The following is a 19,592-nucleotide window of genomic DNA, read 5'->3' as shown; positions in this document are numbered from 1 at the left end:
CTTCTCTTTGCTGTCCATCTGAGTTCCCTTTCACATATTTTTTTGAGGACAATAAAGGTAAAATCATGTGGCTGTGCCTTCACAGCAGTGTTTGTATTTTCCCTGGTGGGACAGGAACACCTTGCAGTTGGACACAGTCCAGCCCTAAGCAGAACCTCTTTCACATATAAGCAGTTTCTACCAGGACAGTTCATGCTTTTGCTCCCTGGAAGTGCCTACCCCTGAGGCTGGCAGAGCATACTGTGGTCTTCACACTGCACCAACCCCTGCTATCTCCACACATCACACTGAAGAGGCTGCATATTGCTCAAGCCAACAGCAGAAGCAAAAACACATGGAGCTGCTACATACAGGACAAGGAGTTGGATTGTTACCTACTTTTTAATTTCATGCCCAAGAAATATGTGACATTAAATTTAAAAGCAGCACCTTTGTAGAGACTTTGGATGTTCAGTGACTGATCTAGCACAAATGGCTCTGAAACATCCACCCAGGAGATGCTGCACATCCTCCTCCTTCACTGGCCTCTCTGACCTGGATGCAGCAGACTGAATCCAAGGGCTTGCCACATGCCTTCCTCTTCTCAAGGTACTTTTAACTGATGAGAACAAATTTGCCTTATGTTATTGTTGAGGCAAATAATAGTGGAGCTTCTGAAGCATCTCTCATAAATTCCCAGCTCTGATCCATGCAGAGTTTATAATAACATTTTACTTAGCTGGCTCCCACAGGGCAGTCACTGCTGCTCTTGGAGATTGTCTCCAGACTCTGTGGTGTCTCATCTGAGTGGGAAGTTTCTCTTTCCCCTTGATCAAGGCTTTCTTTGAAGATTAGGGTCTTGCATGTTATGGAAATGGTTTGGAAAGGCATGAACAGAAAAAGGGAATTCTGTTTGGTGATTGGACTGGAGCTGCAGATGAGGTTTTGCTGAGAGCAGCTGCAAACCAGGCCCCATGAGCATCATGAGAACTCCAAAGGGCTTCTTGCTTTGGAAGCATTTCTGGCCCTCTATTTCTGGCTTCCAAACTGCTGGTGGCGGGGTGCAATTCTTCATGGAATGTCCTTCTCTGTGACTACCATAGCTGAGTTATGTATAAGCAGCTTCAAAGAGCCACATGAAAACCCAGCATTGTAAGGTCTGTAAATAAAAGGTTCATTACTTGCCAATTTTTTACCTATGTTTTCAACTTACATCAGGGATCAAACCAGCTAGAGGCTGCTCCCATGCCATGAAGAACAAGCTCTGACTTGCCACCCAGTTTGCACACATTCCCCAAATCTTTAAGCATATTCACTTATTAACAGAGAACAAAATATATCAAAGAAGAAGGTGGAATCCTAAGAGTCTTCCCTTCTTCACCATGAAAATTTAATCACAAGCAATTTTACTCATTCTCCCTGCTGAAAATGCACCAAAAAGCCTCCCGGCTTGATAAGGGTAGGAAACTTGGGGCGCCCAGGAGGATCAGGTGAGGTTATACAGTGAAGATATTCAATGCAATTTCAAGCTCTGAGTTCAGCTTGACAAGATAGGGATTTTCATGTGGCTCTTTGCATTGTGATCAGAGTGGGTTACACAGCAGTGGAAAGTCAACACCAGCAACATGGTGTCTTGACAAATCTGCCCTGCTTTCTGCCTGCTGAGTGCTGAGAAAGGGATGGTTCATTATGCAGAAGTCCTTGTGTAGCAGTGATGATCACCTAAGTCCCCTGTTGTTCACTCTGACGTGCATTTAAACTGAAGTCATGACACTTTACTAGATGAAGTGGTCCTCCCCTGCTCACAGTGACACCATTGGCCTTTCAACTTCAGACTGGCTGTTGACGTCAACAGAAGTTAAACTGTTGCATTTTACGTTGCTGAATGTTGCCTGTTTAAGTAGAAAATACATATCTATGAATACATGCATCGATCCATACATGTCCAGAACTACTGCTAAGCTTGCAGAGGTTTTGTACCATTGCACTGGGTAAGACTGTCAACCATCATTACAGAGCAAGAAAGAGTGATAAATAAGAGGGCCCTGTTGAAATATCACCTGGCAGGTAAAATGATGTCTCCCTTGAAGTTTCAGCAAAGTGGCAGCTGCAGACACACACACGTAGCCTAAGGGTCAGAGAGCAGGACAAGCTCACAACCTCACACATTCCTACCAGCATAACCTCATTGGCATTTCACTGATGTCATTTTTCCTAATTCCCAAAAGAGTATCTATGAAGAATGACTGCAGCTTATTAGTTACAAGGGAGTTGAGCTGCTCTTAAATCATGTTGTTCTTGAAACATCAGTGTTTCATCCTAAACTGTTGATTAAAACTTAGCAGAGAAGGCCAGCCCAGCCTTATCCAAAGCTGCAGGCTTTGTCCCTCACAGCAGTGTTATCCTGTTCAGGTGCAGTGCACACTGCATGTTGGGTGAGCTCCTGCAGATCACAGCAGCCTATTTGTGATGACTTCACTCTTTTGGTAGTGAGAGGCAGCAACTGTCGGCATCTTATCTGGGAAGAGGCTCAGGGACTGCTGAATGGATCCACTTATGCTCTGGCTGTGTGTAATGACTGCAGAAGTGTTCACTACCTGGGCTGCTGGCCTCAGTAGCTGCTAGGGACATGAGCACTCAAATGAAAATAAAGTCACCTTCTTTGGAGGCAAGGAGGGAAATGGAATTGATGCTTGCCGTGGTTATCTTGAGGGTTCTGGCTCTCCTAATGCTGAAGGCAATGGATGAAAGAAAGAAGGGATGGTAGATATTTACAGTCTTATTTCTCAGAGTCCCTGGACAAGATTCTTTGCTGAAATAACCTGAGGAGTGGCTTTCACTTGAGAAGAGCTATTCTGAGTCCAGAATCTGGCCCACACTGTGTGTTTATCATGTGATATTAGGAAAATTTCTCCATTTCTTTTTTTCTGCTAAGCAACTCAACTTAGGGTAGAATCTCTCCTTTTCTTCTGTTACCAGGAAACTCACTCCTCCTGATATCTCTCCTCACTCCTTGCTTTCATGGAAGATTACTTGACTGAGCCCCTGCAGTGAAGTGCTACCCCTGATGCACAGCTAACAGGGGGATTTCCAGCTCAAAAGGAGAAGGTGCAACCTCTGCCCTAAAGCTGCCAGGCAGGGCAGGGCTGCCCAGCCAAGGTGCCATTCCCTCTCAAGCTGCCCAAAAAGCAAAGGAGGATCAGGATGTGGAGGTCAGGCTCAGATGCTAGGAGGTGCCTTCAGCAGATGAGAGTTTATGAAAGCTTACAGGCTGGGCTGAGTTGGCAAACCCAGAATCAGTGGTAAAGGCTTGGAGTAAAAGTAGTTAGGACATCTGCACAGAGAGAGATGGGAATGAGATTGGAACACTCATATTCCCAGGTAGAGAAGGCATGAAATAACTGCAGGCTTCTGGCAGTCCCTGTAGCCTTAGCTAAGTGAAAGAGTGACAAATCAGGCTTTTCCTTGGCTTCCCCCTTACCTTCACAACAGTTACCATGCCTTCGTTGGTGACGGGGTCTGTCCGGACGGTGAAGTGGCCAGAGGGGTCTCCACTGATGATGCGGTAGATGGCATTCCAGTTGGGGGAGTGAGGCTGGTCCCGGTCCATCACTGTCAGATTGGCCACCACAACCTCCACTCTGTTCTCAGGAACTTCTCCTGAATACTGCAAACGAAGGACAAAAATGGTCATGGTGGGAGTTTTTGTGTTGGGCCCCAATAGTTGCCACCCCTCTCCCCTACATCAGCACACCGACTGGCACATCAGTCCCGTGAAGGCCACCACAGGGTTCTGTGCTTTATTCTCACTTCTGGTCTTCCTATTATTTTCTTTGCATGTTTTCCCAAACCTTTCAAAGCCTCATTTCACCTTTCAGCCCAAAGAACAAACCCATTAGCACTCAGCTGCTGCCAAGTTTCAGAAAATGCTCTAAGTAAATGAACTAAACCGGTTCTTCCTATTCTCATTCACACACAGCAATCAGAGAGTTAATTGTCAACAGCAGGGGAAAAATGGCAGACTAAAATGTGCATTTTTTAGGATGATTATGTCCCTTTAACCTGAGGTATTTTGCCTCACTCAGATTTTTAGTGATAGCATTTTATTTCTTCTTCAGTGATTTTACTTCGTTCTCTTTCTTTCTTGTCCTTGATTTGATTTTTGTCTCATTATCTAAAGTGTTCCTTGCGATTCTGCAGTAGCCTTTCCTGGTGCCTAATTCTCTCATTTAGCACTGATTTCCATGGAGCATGTCCCGTTCAGGCATACCCTAATGCATTAGCTGCATTCTTTCCTGCTTTCCAATCCTTGATTTATCATATGGCTGATCAGGGACCCTGGCCTGTGAATACTCCCAGTGTTTGGGACTCAAAAGCTGTCAGTAAAGACACATTCCCAAATTTTCAACTGTCCTCATCTCTCAGCACTGCCTATTAGGAGCACTTGCAAATCACCACTCTGATTGACATATGGCAAATGAAACACTGGGGAAACGATGGGAGCGGCTGGCTCCGCGTCTGCAGCTGAAATCCTGGCCCCAAACTGCAGGAGCAGAGCACTTCTGAAAATCTGGCCTTCGGTGTGCCCAAATGCCAGGTTATGTAAATGATAATAAATCATTCCTTTGTTAGCACAAGAGACCCTTTCCACTCCTAACCCAAACCCATCCAGTGGAGTCTTCCAGTTCTGTGTTTATATTTAGTATATATTATTTCACCTCTGACAGCAAAAATATTCCATCTGCCTTATCTCTGCAAATTCAAATTTGCCCTTTAGTGGTCTCCTGAATGGCATTTTGCCCTCCTCGCTGTTATGCACCTGTCCTAAACAAGTTTTCATTAGTGACTGCAGATGGCATCTCTTTCCAGCCATGCTGAGTGGTGGGGAAGAACAGTGGGAAGCTGTGGGATAATTCAGGTTCCAGTATGTGCTACAGCTCTTCTTTTCTCTTTATTTCCCATGAATTTGCTTTTTTTTTTTCCCCTTTTAAACCAATTTTCTTCCCCAATTTGGAATCTCTGCAGCACGTGGCTTATGCAGGGGAAATATATGGAAATTTATCAAAAGCCTCTTGAAAAATCCATTAGATTATGTCATATGTACACTCCTATTATCAACCTTTTCTGAGACCTGCTCAAAAGAACTCAAGGAGATTTGTTAAGCAGGATTGTCTCTTACTAAATCCACACTAGTTATTGCCCATTACATTAAATTAATGTTGTATGACATGCCAGCAATGACAAGCTGATGAGCCCCCAGTCTCTTCTGGGAGCTGACTGCACTGCTACCATCAGGGGATTGTATGGTAATGTCAAAGGAGTTAAGTACTTTGTGCAACCATCTCACATCTTTGACCTAGGACCACAGTTTTTGGTCTGTTATTAACAGGCTTATGTCCTATTCATCCAGAACAAGCCACTGGCTGTATTTAAGAGGGCTGCTGTAGTTTGCTGCTCCTTTAGTTGATCATAACCCAGGTGCTGCCAAGGAGTTTGGTTTAAATGGAAAAACCCTACACAACTGCCAAGAGAGTTTACAGCAGCCCTTGTAAAAGCCATCACATCTGTTTTCAGATAGTGGTGATAATGTTTACTACAGGATCACAGAATGATAGGGGCTGGAAGGGACCTCTGGAGATCACAAGATATATTTTAAAAATAAGAGCTGTATTAAGAATTATAAATACACAAGCACATCTCAGTACAAAGCCTGGAGGAAGACCACAACAGACTATCAAGTTTTCCACCTATGGCAGATCCTGCAATGCTCAGCATATTCCATTGCATTCCATTGCATTCCATTGCATTCCATTGCATTCCATTCCATTCCATTCCATTCCATTCCATTCCATTCCATTCCATTCCTGTACTGGGCAATCCAGGAGTTCATCCAGTTGCTATTGATACCTATTAGGTATAGTTAGGGAATGATCCACGCTGAGGGTGGATGCTGTCTATTATGCCTATAAAGCCAAGTATTTTTCTGATGAGAACACTGTACCTTCACTGGAATCATGGTAGCCAATGGATTCCAGGACAAATCCAGGATTTCAGGAGGTAGTTCCTCCTGGAATCAAAGGATCAAAATCATCTAGTCCAACCCCCTGCTGGAACAGGATCACCTGATTTACTCTAGGTGATCCTGTTCCAGCAGGGGGTTGGACTAGATGATCTTCAGAGGTCCCTTCCAACCCCCAACCCTGCATTCTGTGAGCCATCCAAAGCTCTTCAGATTAAGTTGCGAATCTTGGGGAGATACACCATGAAGAACAGAACAATTTTCAGCAGCTGCTGGGAATCCAAACCACAGCCTGCCTTTCCTCCTCCTAACACTCCTCCGCCATCATTATGATAAGTAAACACTGTAACATGTATTGTCCACAACTGTCTTTCCCTTTAATAAAATTAAGTAATGACTTTAAATTACATCTCCTAAAGAAAGGATGGCAGCTCAAAGCTACCCACACTTCTCTAATGTCATTCCCTCCCTACCCTGGAGTAATTTAGGATAATGAACAATGCCATCTTTCAGTAGGCTGCTTTCCAGCATTCCCTGTGCTGTGAGTTCTCTTTCACAAGATTACGATTGATTTTCAAACAGAAAGAAGCACATCCATTGAAACAAGGTAAAACAATGAGCAACGGAGGAGCTGTGGGAGTAAACATCGAATTGATAAAGCAGTGCTTGACCTGTACCTGTAGCATTTACTCTCACTCCCCTGTATTTCATTTAGCTTCCCTTTCAGTTGTTGCATTTGAAGTCCTTAATTTCCAGAGAGCCTTTTAAAAGCCCATTCACAAGGATTTCTATGGCTGATTGTTACACTCTCTGCTTCCCTCCTCAGATAAGGATTTGTTCTGAACCTCACATGTTCTTAAATCCTTAAATTCTGTAGAGTCTTTTTCCTTCCCCTCTTATAAAAAGACTCTGCTGGCAGAAGTCCCTCTCTCATTCCTCTGGAGCTGGTCTGTCTGAAGTCATGTCTTGCTGATTCTGATGTTCAGGTTGCATCAGATTATATTAAAATGGGCTAATCCCAGAGTTTGCCTTTCATCTCACTTGCTACCTGACAGCACATAAACACACAGACAAATATCACTCTGGAGGAGAAAGGGATTGATGTGGGGGGGACAAATGATGAATTCTCACAATGACTTGACTTTTTGCAATCAATCTGGAGTCTGGGTGGTGAAGCCATGCACGGCAGAGTAAAACCAATTAGCTCATTGCACCCACTCCTAGGGAGGTGTGGAATTGAGATGGATGAATACAAAGATAATTATTCAGGCTTCCTTCTAAAGGGAGTTCCTCCCCCCCCCGCCCCCCAACATTCTTACTTTTTTTCAAGCTGCTTTTGCTGAAAAGCTCTGCAAACAGTGGCTTTTTCACCTGAATGTCTGCAGGAAAGATTTCTGTGCTGTCTCCAAGATTTGCTAATGATGTCACAACATTTGTTACAGACAGAAGCAGTTTATGAAGGCTGAATTGCCTGGAGAAATGGAGTATTTTATGACCTATAGCTAGGATTAACGTAGAAGCATAAGGGCATCTCAGTTCTCTTATTAGACTCTGAGCCCTTCCCCTGACAGCTATGACTGCTGCAAAGCGTTGCATCTTCTCTTGGGTTCCCTTAGGTCAAGAGAGGCTGCAATGAGAGTGAGTGAACATGCATGGTGGGGGGTGTCCCATCTCCCACCACTTTCTGCTGCCAGGCCACTCCTTTATGCAGCAAGCTCTGGCCACGATGTGATATGCAGCTGGGGAACCCTGTATGAGGGCTATGTTTGTCCACACAAACTGTGTGAGCAGGGACCCAGCCTGGACACCAACCCACAGCTCCTAGACCCTTAAGGGCATACTCCCAACCAAGTGCAGGCATGTGAGCCAACTGTTTACCTTTTCCACACAATATTTAATAGACACACTTGAATACTAGGCAAATTAATAAACAACTGCAGTCTGGCTCTAGAAATGTGTGTAAAATGGGGGGGGGGAAGGATGAAAACCTCCTAATAAATCATTAATTGTGATGTGCCTACCCAGCTGCAGCGCAGAAACAAGCAAATGCCATCCTAATTGATTGCTTCTTATTCCATCTTTATAGGCCTGCATGTTTTTTTTTAGTGTGGGGGTTGAATAAGCCCAGAGGTGTAAAAAACCTCTAGATTGTACTCTGTGTATCTGCCAACTTGATATTTAGATCAATAATCCTCTTTTTTTTTCTTCCCCCCTTACTCCTACCACCAGTAATTTAGCTTTTCTTCCTAGCAGCCTAATTGCTGTTTTCTTAAGCCTTACTATCAATTCTCTGACCTTTAATTTCCAATATTGTTTGCTGCATGGATGACTGTACCAGGTCTGCACATTATCCTACTCCCTCTACTCCATATGGGTCAGACTGGGCTATCAGTCTCTGTGACAGTCAAACAGTGACCTCCAGGTTCTTGCTCCACCATGGCAGAGACCACAAGTTTGCTCAAATTCCCACAAAATCACCGTATTTTGCTAAGCAGATTTTGAGATGCTCATTTCCTAGCCACATTTTATTAAAGAACTCCTTGCTCTGGTGTGGTCTTGAATGATGATCACCTTCTGACTCCCAATGTTCTCGCTTTTTTTCCTGAGGCATCCCATGCTCTGCATTAAACCACTCAACAACCCCTTCATAAGCCTCTTTGCTGCTGGCTTTTCAGGCTCATGCCCACAACATCCTCTGCACTGCAGCCTCCCTGCTTCAGTTTCACATTCCCTTAGGTCTGCTCTACAGTCCATCCATGAATGCAGATCATACTTCAGACTAGGTACGTGGCATGTGGCAAATGCTTCCCCAAACGTTATCTATAAAGCTCACTGTGCTCTTGCCAGCTCACCGTCTTGCTCTGCAGGCGTCGCCTTGCTGTGGTTGGGCAGGAGTTACCCTGGCCCAGCTGAGCAGAGGGAAGTGCAAGATAATTAGCTCACAACTTTAAAAGGATGCTTTGCAAGTTCTGCTTCCATCTTCAGTGGTTTGTGCTATTCAGATGTCTCACCTGCCCGCAAAGTAACTCCCACAGCTCTAAGCATGGTGTGGTGGAGCCAGGCTTATTGACTGGGAGTTTATACAAGGAACAATGAGTGATGTGCAGCATGGTCTCAATGTGCTGGTTTAATTCTGCTGCATGAGTTGAAAAACAAAAGAAAGCCCTAAACTTTTCCACTTCTGAAGCTAATCTTACAATGAGGTGTAGGCAACCTCCATGGTGTTCTGCAGCACACAGCAGCCATCGGCTTTATGCTTTGTCTTTACTGATGTTATTTGGTCAGAATTGCAATTTGGTCAAAATTGTAATGAATGGCTAGTTTTGGATTGAATTACAACACTTACTCTTTGAATATGAAGACAAAGCAGGAACGGAGAATCAGAGGATCAATAAGGTTGGAAAAGACCTCAAAGATCATCAAGTCCAACCTGTCACCCAAGACCTCATGATTACTAAACCATGGCACCAAGTGCCACGTTCAATCCCTTCTTGAACACCTCCAGGGACAGTGACCCTACCACCTCCCTGGGCAGCACAATCCAATGGCTTACAACTCTCTCTGTGAACTTTCTCCTCACCTCGAGCCTAAACTTCCCCTGGAGAAGCAGCAAGCTAAACCCTTTCTTTCAGAAGCAGCAGAACAAACCCCTCTCATTTCAGCCTCTCTGAAGAAGAAGTGTGCAGGTCTCATTTCACCTTGGTTCAAAGACTCTTAGAGTACTTGCCGAGAGTTCAGAGATGAAAGCACGCAACAGTAAAAGGATATTAAAAAAGAAAGGGAGTTTGCATGTCTGACAATGAGCACTAATTTTTTTTCATTATCAGATGTTGCATTCTTGCGACAGTCTGAAAAGATGCCAGAGAAATGATGACACATGACACTCTCCTGCTGCAAGATAACCATTCCCAGATAAATATATCTTATGAAATGAGGTTCGACGTTTGCATAGGAATGTAGGTATTTTATAAAAGTGCATTACTACACAAAGGAGCTTTTTACAACATCCATATGAAAGGTTTAAAAAGAGATTAAAATTATGTCCTTGGAAAGGCATACAGCCTTGTCAAGAAAAAAAAAAAAGGAAGAAATCATCTGCATTAACCCCATGTAGGAAAGCTGTACTTTATCTGTATTTCAAAGGCTATAAGGAACCACTTTAATCAACCTACTTGACTCTGGGGACTTGCACATCTCTCTGAAACTCGTGAAATCTGGCATAGTGTGGTTTCCAGAACACAAAAGCCTTTAATCTGTAACCCAGTACCCTTGTACATTCAAATCCTGATACTATCTCCTTGTTAGGAACTAAAATTGTGTATTTATCCAAAATGGGATCTCATCTCGTCTAAATGATGTAGCCTTTGCAACAGTGACCTTTAACAATGCTTATACTCAACAATAAAAGATTTTATGTCAGGAGCCAGTGGAAACAGTCTATGTTAAAATTCTGATCTGATAGCACAGCCTTTTATTTTCCAGTTTTAGACAAGAATCCTTTGAACATTTCATTTGCTCTCTTGTCTAACATACCTTTGTTTCATGCCTACAGAATTAACAGCAGGAAGAGGTAGCTGATACCTTTCTGCAGACTATTTGATTGTCAGGTGTAATTAGCAATGCTATCTTTTAAAGAGAGGCATAGATTTTAAAACAGCTGGAACCACCTACAAAGCCCCATTCTTTTTAAAAAAAAATAATATACATACATTTATGTAATAAACCATTTTTGCATAGACACATCATTGCTTTACAGGGGCTGACAGCCCTATGCTTTCCTTCAGCTGCAAAAACTAAAGGCTAAGTGACATGTCCATGTCTCCCGGGGCAGTCACAGAGCTGGGGCTGGAGCTGCGTCCTGCCCTCCGCTGCCTGGGTTTGGGCAGGATCCAGAGAGCATCATTAATTCATGTGTTACTTGATAAATCCATTAGGTCAGCCTGGATTAGTCTATTGATCTCCCCAGTGCGCTGCCATGTAGCCCTGTGATCCTCGCTGAGCTACCAAGATGGGAAAACTCCTGGATGAGAAGGCTGGCAGAGAATGGTGTGCCTTTCACTGAGACACCAGAGCAGGTTGTACAGCTGGGGAAAAACTGGCCAAAAGAACAACCTGTTGTGAAGCTTCACCCTCCCAAGGTCAACAGCAGTTTGGCCAATGGGTCAATTTGTGGACCTCAAACAGTGCTGCTGTCCCATGCCTCACCCACCGTGGGAGGAGGAGAGCTTTCCATGGGCAGACTGGGCTGCCTACCCTCTCCAATGCCCCCCATCTTCCTTAAAAGAGGGTGAAATTCAGTCATTTGTTGAAACATCACACATCAGATCTCTTTCTTCAAACTGCACAGCAGCAAGAACTGTGCTGTCTTGAACAAAACTTTGAAAGCATATTTTCCCCTGACGCACACATAAGCCAGACTGACAAAAACTGTGTGACAGAGTTCAGCTCCTCAGTGAGCAAAATGTACTCCACAGGTCTGACTCTCATTTCTTGGTGAAATGTGTAAGAAGAGGATGTTTCAATTCAGTCACCCATAATAAAGTTTCATAAAGAAGGGCCTTAAGCTGCTAAGTCTGGTTTAGAATTTTCTTATTAACTGCCCACTCCTCATAATGAGTTTTTAATTTAATTTTTTTTCCCAGACTTTAAGGCATATAAAAGCCACTCATGTGCCTTTGGGATGTGAAGGCAGGCATTTGGGAAAGGGAGAATTTTAAGAGTACTGAATCAGAATTTTTTATGTGTACTATAATCCCGGTATTGAGATTTTTAACAAGTTTCCTGCATAGCACTGCTCAGCTTGTCTGCCTGATGACTCCAGCTCAAACCTCCTCTGCACTGCAGTGGAAATCTCTCTGGTTTCCAGATTAGTCTCAGAATTAGCACACATGGGATTTTATAAGTTTTTCTCCTTTTTTTTTTTAAGGACTAGATAGATTGGAACACCACCATCAGATACTGGAAAGCCCACAAGGTCTGGTCAGAAACAGAATGGACAGATGATCCTTGTCGGAGAAAGGCACTGAAGCATAGGATTTATTTTACAAGTGCTGCTGTAGTGGTTTAAAGATGTGATTTTCTGAGCTGATGTCATGATGGCCCATTTTTTATGTCCTTACTGCTGCCCAAAGTGTTAATGGCAATGCCTGTCAGTGGGGTGAGAGCCTGCACTGACAGGGAGAACTGTGTGTAACCACACAGCTCTCCTGAGCCATGGTTTCTATGGGAAGCAAATCAGGAGTAAGAGACACATCTCCACGGTGCAGGAGTTGCCGAAGGGCACTTCTAGTTTGCAGACTGGGTTAACCCAGATGGTTCAAATGTAGCCCTGTCCTGAAGCAAGCTGAGGAAACCTGCCCTTTTGAGCTCACTTTCAGATAGAGTCCCTTAAGTCATAGAGTTACAGTATGGTTTGGGTTGGAAGGGACCTTTAAAGGTCATCTAGTCCAATCCCTTGCATTAAACAAGAGAGGTCTTCAACGACTTCAAAATCTGGCATTACAGAAAAATGCATGCCCACCTGCTTACAGTACTGAAGAGCACAGAATGAAGGCTATGTTAAATGCTGTGCAATTCATCAGACTTGCCATGAGAAAGGGGCTTCTTGCTGAAATTTTGTTCATGACAAGAAAGTTTGAGTGTATCGAGAAGAAAGTTTGAGTGTATCGAGAAGAAAGTTTGAGTGTATCGAGAAGAAAGTCTCAGTGCATGTACCAGAGAAGAGAAAGACAGTGAGAAATGGGAGGGTATTGGGTCAGAGAAAAGAAGGAGTCACTATGGTCTTCTCTCTTATTTGTTGGCAGTGAAAACATGATATTGCACAAAGCCAAATTGTTTGAAAACCTACCATGCTCAAAAAAAGCTATGTGAGATTTCTTCACCATCCTCGTTTGAACTCTTGGCTGTTCTCAGTGTCCTGACCTCTTCTTCTACAATTGGGAAGCATTTAAGACACCCTCAACAGTTAGAAGTATTTGATAGAACTCACAGAACTACCAAATCCTTTGCTAAATCTCTTTCCCCCCTTACCCCCACCCCACCATGTCACTAAAGATTTCATAAGTGAAATGTGCTTAATGAAATTCCAGATACATATCCTCTTAAAAATGACATCCTTTGGAAGCAACTGTTTTTAAGGCAACAGAATATTGAAGAATTAGAAAGCTGCTGACCCAAGGAAGTTAGCCAACTTCCAAAGGGGATTTATTTCAGTGCCTTGCAATAATGGAGTTACAAAAAGTATTTGAATTTCTCAGCCTTGCATCACTGCCTGAGATGCTGTGTACCTTTAAGATAATGAAACAATCCACTACAACTGGGTATTTCCCTGGCACATTTGGCAGACATGGAGATACACCTCCACAGGGCGGTGTGGATGTCCTACCTAACTAGGGACCTCCTGGATCATGCAAAGTGTCTACATTCAAACAACTGAATTGGGCCCTTCAAAGCCAGGTCTGGGCTTAGGAGGAGAATCAGGATATTTAATACATATCCAAAAGCAGAAAGAGGTGCACAACCTGGAATAAATCATGAACATTTGAGAGAAATGCTACAGGTGGAGAAATGTTTGACAAGAAACAGGGGTGCAAGTAAATATGTGAGATCTGAGAGCACTGATCTCTCATTTCTCCTCAAAATTTTAGCTTGGCTGACATAGCAGAGATAATGACAACACAGTCTAGTCCACAAACTTGTATCAGGTGATGGAGACCACAACACACCACAGAATAGGAAGGGTACTTCTCTGCAGCTGTTTCCTTTGACTACACCTAGCTGTGTCACACCTTGCAGCACATGTGGTTCACACATCTCCTGGCACCTCTTTCTCGCTGGACAATTCCTCCACAGCATTATGGCAGGCATGCTTTGGAGATGTGGCCTACAGCTCCTCCCTCCAGACCTCAAACAGACTAAACAAGGACAGAGAAGTAGGAGAGAAGTCCCTGCTAAAAGAGACATGACATCAGGAGACACAGCACTGCCAGATGTTGCAAATGGAACAGCTCATGACAAATGGGTTATGGCAAGCAATAGCTGATAGGTGCTGTCATACCGCATGGGCTGGGGGTGGTCTTGCCAGCGTACAGATATCATCTGTGTTTTGACAGGATTAACTCGACTGCATAAAGCAGCAAAACAGCAGGCTAGAAAATCCAGCGTCAAAACAAATTACCAGGTCTCACTCTGACGCTGATGATGGATATGCTCAGCCCCAGTACGCACAGCTACCTATAGGCACTGTAAGGAAAGCAGAGCACTGTGCTGTATGTTACAGGTGGGCATATATATGTGTGAGAGGGACACAGGCACAGAGCTTGCGCTGCTGCTCCTTGATTTCAACTGCTTCCATGCTGAGAAGCAGGCCATGAGCAGCATCCTGTGCAGTGCTGTAGCTGTAATTGGTTGGGATTGTGCTCTCCAGCAATGAGAGAGAGGAGGTTGTATTACTCTTGATTTTACACTAAGCAGTACATGTGTCCAATATGAGAGAGACCAATAGAGCATTTCTTATATTCCCTTCTTCTTCTTCTTCCTTTTTTTTGTTCCTTTTTTTTTTTCCTTTTTGGTGACAGAAAATTGAAATCTCTAATGAGCCTATTGTTCCCATTTTTTAAATCACTGGTCTCTGGCAATTTGAAACTCTGAGCTCTGAAAAATTCATTACTACTAACCTCCGCCAAGGGTGTTCCTGAAACCAAAATTACTTAATCAACTCAATTTAGCTTCTTGTGTAGACCTAATTCAGAAAAAAAGCTTTATCTTCTTGAATTGTTATTGCAATTAACTCCCACCCCACCTTCTTATTTTCTCTTTTTTTTTTTCCCTCCTTCTGCAGCAGCAGACATTTCAGTAATTAGATATTTTATAAAACGGAGCTATTCGTTCAGGGCAGCTTCACTTTTATATTTGATTAAGCATATTACCACCAAGGTCTGGGTTTTGTCTCCGAGGAAAGTTTAATGACCTCATTTTAATCCTCCTTTTAACCACCAGGCAGGTATCAATGAAGAGAAATAAAATTATCTTCTTTTTATTTTTCTTCTTGCCTCCCCTTCTTTTCCAAACTCTTTTGGGCAATCTCAAGATTACATTTGATATATATATTTTTTTTTTTCCCCCAGTGACTGACCCCTTTACAATCAAGAATCCAGCTGATTCCAATGAGGCTCAGGACAGAATGAGGCTAAACAGAGCCTTGAACTATGCCTTGCTAACTAATGCTCAGTGTAACAGAGAGGAACCAAAACTGTTTCACCAAATGGCAGTTGGTTTGAAGCGCTGCACATGATTGATTTGGTGGTAATTTGAGAATGAATGGACTGAAAGGAAATAAACAAAACCAAAGCCACTGTAAATTCAGGTTTTGATTAATGGGGTCTATTAGTATGAGACTCCTATCAAGGTGACCATATTTTTCTCTATCAATGCATATATACCCACACAATGTAATGGAATAATTCATTTAACCTACAATTTGTCTGGGAGTAGAGACCTGGATATTATTGATGGGTGTTTGCCTTATAACAGTATCTGTGTATGCTCTGAATCTAGCTATATGCATATCTATGCTTGTGCACTTGTACATCTTTGTATCTATCTATCCATTTTGCAGACTACTCAGTCTCAAAGGTATTTCATCCTCTTTGTCATATGCTACACTGGTGTAAAGACTTCACAGAAATCACAGAGGGGACTTAGGCTCTTTTCATTAAGACAGGAGGAATGATTGTTTTCTCATAAACTGAGAAATATCTTTCATTTCAGATGAAAGAGGTGACAAAATCAGGAGCAAAAGCTGAGCGTCCACGAGAGAGTATGAAGCGTGTTGTGTTTTCTACAGCCCCCAGGCACTTCAAGATGCCTGCAAGGAGCTGTCCTGCTCACAAAAAAATCTGCACCCTGAGTTGGGGACCTCACTCATTCTGTATCGGAATCAAAAGGGTGTAGGCACCACATCTCCTATGTTCTGTTGGACAGGCTTTGCACTTAGGTTGGGTTCTGTCTCCAAAGCTCAGTTTGATTCCAAAGCCAGGTCAAGATGCAAGTCAAGATATAAATACTTTCCTGACCATGGCTGCAGCAGCAAAGCCCCTAGCACTCAGTGTGGCAAGTACTGGGCAAGGCTGAGACACGGTGGGAAGAAATAACACAGATTCTGCTTGTGCTGTTTGTTACCACTATCCCCTGACCTAACACCCTTGTCTAATTCATTGTTCATGCCAAAGATTTTCATCAGGACCTGCACTGGGATGCAGAAAGCCCATTGCAATTCATAAACACCGAGTTCCTAGTCAGGAAAACTAAACTGAGACTTTGCACATTTAATTGAAATGCACCCAGAATTAGCTAGGTGCTCCTCCACCCAAATGCTACTGGGCACATTCATTTCACTGGAAGGCAATAATTTATTTCAGTTAGATGATGACAGCTCTGTCACAGCCCCAGCTCTACTGTGGAGTTTGGCTGAGCTGCATTTTGATTGGAAAATTGCAAGGAAACAGAGTCACCTGGGATTCTCCATGAAAGCACAATTGATTTTTAACGCTAAAGCCTGTCTGCAGGACTCTACAGACCTCCTGGGTTTGTTTCAGCTGTAAAACAATGCAGTCCTGCAAATAGCCTCACTGTGGTACTAGGTCTTCCCCCCTGCTAGCTCTGACCTGTGCTGTTCAACTTAATTTCTACCTCTTCTGACAACTGCCTCTTAATTATGCCACGGGCAATATGTTGATGATCTTTTAAATTCTGTAGCATCCAGGCTAATCTATATTCAAATGTTATTGTGGACCTTGTGGACTTTCTGAATGGTACAGGTGCAATAAAGGGAACCTTAAGAGCCGAATGGGCAACTACATATGCAGCTTTAGTCTATACTCTGGGAAATGAGGTACATGGCTCTCAAGATTTAAGTCCTTGATCATTTCTGGATCTGAACACACACCCAGCTCCTGTGTGGTAAGTTAGATACCCATTTCTACTGGTTTTCCCTGGACCAGTATAACAAGACCTCTTTTTAGGATGTCCTTAGTAGGCAACCTGGTCCCTTTTTCTGTCTGCAGACTATCCCACTGAAAAGGGATTCTCCCTTCACAGCATTCTTTGTATGCATGTGTGCACAAGGGATTCCTCCTCATTCTCACGTGTCCTGAAAGCTCCTGGATACATCTGCCTATAAATGTGCTAAGGAAACTCCAAACCACTGGCAGGCTGATTTGGTTTCCTACCACCATTGTTTCCCCAGGCTAGACTTACTTACATCTTTTCATCACAGTCATTTGGAAGTCAGTGCCTTTCAGCCTGAAGGAAAGGCTGAGCATTTTCCTTGCTACTTTGCTATTCTTGAACTCTATTAAAACCAGAGCTCAGCAAGATTCAGCTTGGGGGGGGGTGGGTGTGGAGATTAGGTGAAGCCTTCACCCCAAGCTTTGCCACTTGCAAAAAAAAGTCATATTTTTACAGCTCCTATCAGTTGTTTCTGCAGCTCTGGACAGTGTTGTTCTTGTGTTGGTTGATGCACAGCTATATTTTGTCCTTTAGCAGCATTAGCATGAGAACAAATGCACACAGAACAAGGAATACAATTTTGACTTATGCTTGTTTGCTTTGCTGGAATTTTGGCAAATTCACAGAGCAGGAGGGCTCAGAGAGCTCTACGCCACGGCTGTCAAAAAGGCAAATTTGATCCTAGCAAATATTAGTGCTCTTGCTCAAGACACTGAAAAAATCTCATCTGGATTACTATACACAAATTGGGTCAGAAGAAAGAAATCTGAGCAGAGCAGGGTTAGCCAGATAACCAGGGGAATGGAATGCTGTCACCTAAAAAGGGGTTGGAGAGAGCTTGGCTTGTTTAGCTTCACAAAATGATGTGCACTAGAGTATCATGGTCGAGATGGGAGAGAAAATGGGAAAGAAACATCAAAGCAGGAGAAGGAAGAACTATTTATGGGAAAGGACAATGCTAGCATGGCAGTGATGTGCTGAGAGCCTGCTCACTTTCAGCTTTCAAAGCACTGCTCAGAGTTGGGCTCATTACTATTTCCCAGAGTGTTCAGAGGAACCAGAATACCTGCACAAAGGTCACACATTTTGGCAATGCAGTGCCAAACCCCCCAAATCCATTTTAACTTGGGCACATCTCCATGCCATTTTGCTCATGAAGTGGTGTGCTCTTCACTGCAGACTTGGCTGCTGACTGATTCAGTCCAGCACCAGCCAGGTAACTAACTCAGTGTTACTGCAGCAGCCAGAGATGAGTCTGACCTGACATTATTAATTAAGAAGCCCAGTTAAACACTGGCAAGAATTGCCTTTTCCAACATACTTGCAACAAATATTTGCTTCTCCGCTGATCAGCCAAATCCACTTTGTAACTAGATTAACCTAACTCAGCACCACATCCCTTCTGCTAGATGAGCATCTCTGCATGCAGTTATCCTGTACAAGCCACTCTGCTCTGAGTTCACAGCCAGCCTTTGGCCAGATTGCCTTTCCCACCACTGCCCAGGTGCTGTGAAGCATCCACCCATGCCTGATAGTCCAGTCCTAAGCCTTCAGAGCTGGTCCTAATGGGAGTCAGTGCCCAGATTAGCCAGCGAAGCAGCGCGGCGGGGAAGGGGATGTGGTCCTAGAGCTGCCTCTTTAAAACATGCTCCACTGGATTCAGCCTCAGAAGAGGAGATTCTCAAAGCAGTGCCAAAGGGCAAATTTTAAAGTAGCTTTAAATAAGACCTCCTAAGGCTCAGGAGCTTAAAGAACTTGAATAGCCCAGTTTCCTTTTTCCCTTTCTTTTTATTTATTTTTTTTTTAAAGGAGAAGTTGATTGCCAGGCAGGTTTTCCTAAGAATCCACAAGCTCAACTAATCATGGGCACTTCAGCCCTGTGAAATAATATTTCTCTTACCCAGGCTACTATAAAAACAAGTTCTGCACAGTAGGCAAATTTAAAATAACTTTTAATTAACATTTAAGACACAGAAGACTGATCATGCAAATTCATCTGCGTCTCCTCTCTGAGCCTGATTGTTCCTGATTGAATACGATAAAAATAGACTTTATATGAGTAAAGTGTAGGCATGGATTTCTTTAACTTCTCCTCCCCTCTGATTATGCATTTCCTTAGATAAAGTGGAAACCCTTGGATGGCTATTAACAGTATCACGGGGCAGACGGGAAAGGGCATTCCCGCCTGACAGGAGTTAAAGATTTCACTGGAATTAAAGACAGCCCTTCTGTGAGCAAAAAGGATGCTTCCACCTTGCATTGAAATATCACCTCAGACTATCCAGCATTGTTCTGTCTTGGTTTCCTTTTAATCTCTGAAAAACCAACACTAATTTGAGAGCACCTCCCCTGTATCTGAGGTGAGCACCTGGCCAGAGGCTCCGCTACAGATCTGCATTAATATGGGAGAAACGCAACTCGCCTGCACACCAGAGATAAATATTTGAAGGCAGGCTGAGAAATTCCCACATAATTAAGACATGTCAGAGGACATGACCCTCTTATGAGCAACAAGGACTCTGGATAACAGAGGGCACACTGATACCAGTACATTTATCTTGTAACAGTAATGGAGCTAGTTTCCCAG

At 43.4% G+C, this 19,592-nt stretch overlaps 1 protein-coding gene across 1 annotated transcript in view; it reads right to left on the bottom strand.

The window, feature by feature from the left end:
• CDH4 (cadherin 4) overlaps positions 1-19,592 on the bottom strand; it is a 480,516-nt gene that overhangs the window by 22,388 nt on the left and 438,536 nt on the right. Inside the window, exon 9 of the mRNA XM_068150049.1 lies at positions 3,461-3,646. Coding sequence (XP_068006150.1) covers positions 3,461-3,646 — 186 coding nt within the window. The remainder of the gene's footprint in view (positions 1-3,460; positions 3,647-19,592) is intronic.

This window comes from Melanerpes formicivorus, unplaced genomic scaffold (assembly GCF_026170545.1).
Source record: "Melanerpes formicivorus ecotype bairdi unplaced genomic scaffold, bMelFor1.0.p_v2 SCAF_19, whole genome shotgun sequence".
Taxonomy (NCBI): domain Eukaryota; kingdom Metazoa; phylum Chordata; class Aves; order Piciformes; family Picidae; genus Melanerpes; species Melanerpes formicivorus.
This window is presented reverse-complemented; position numbering and strand designations above follow the sequence as displayed.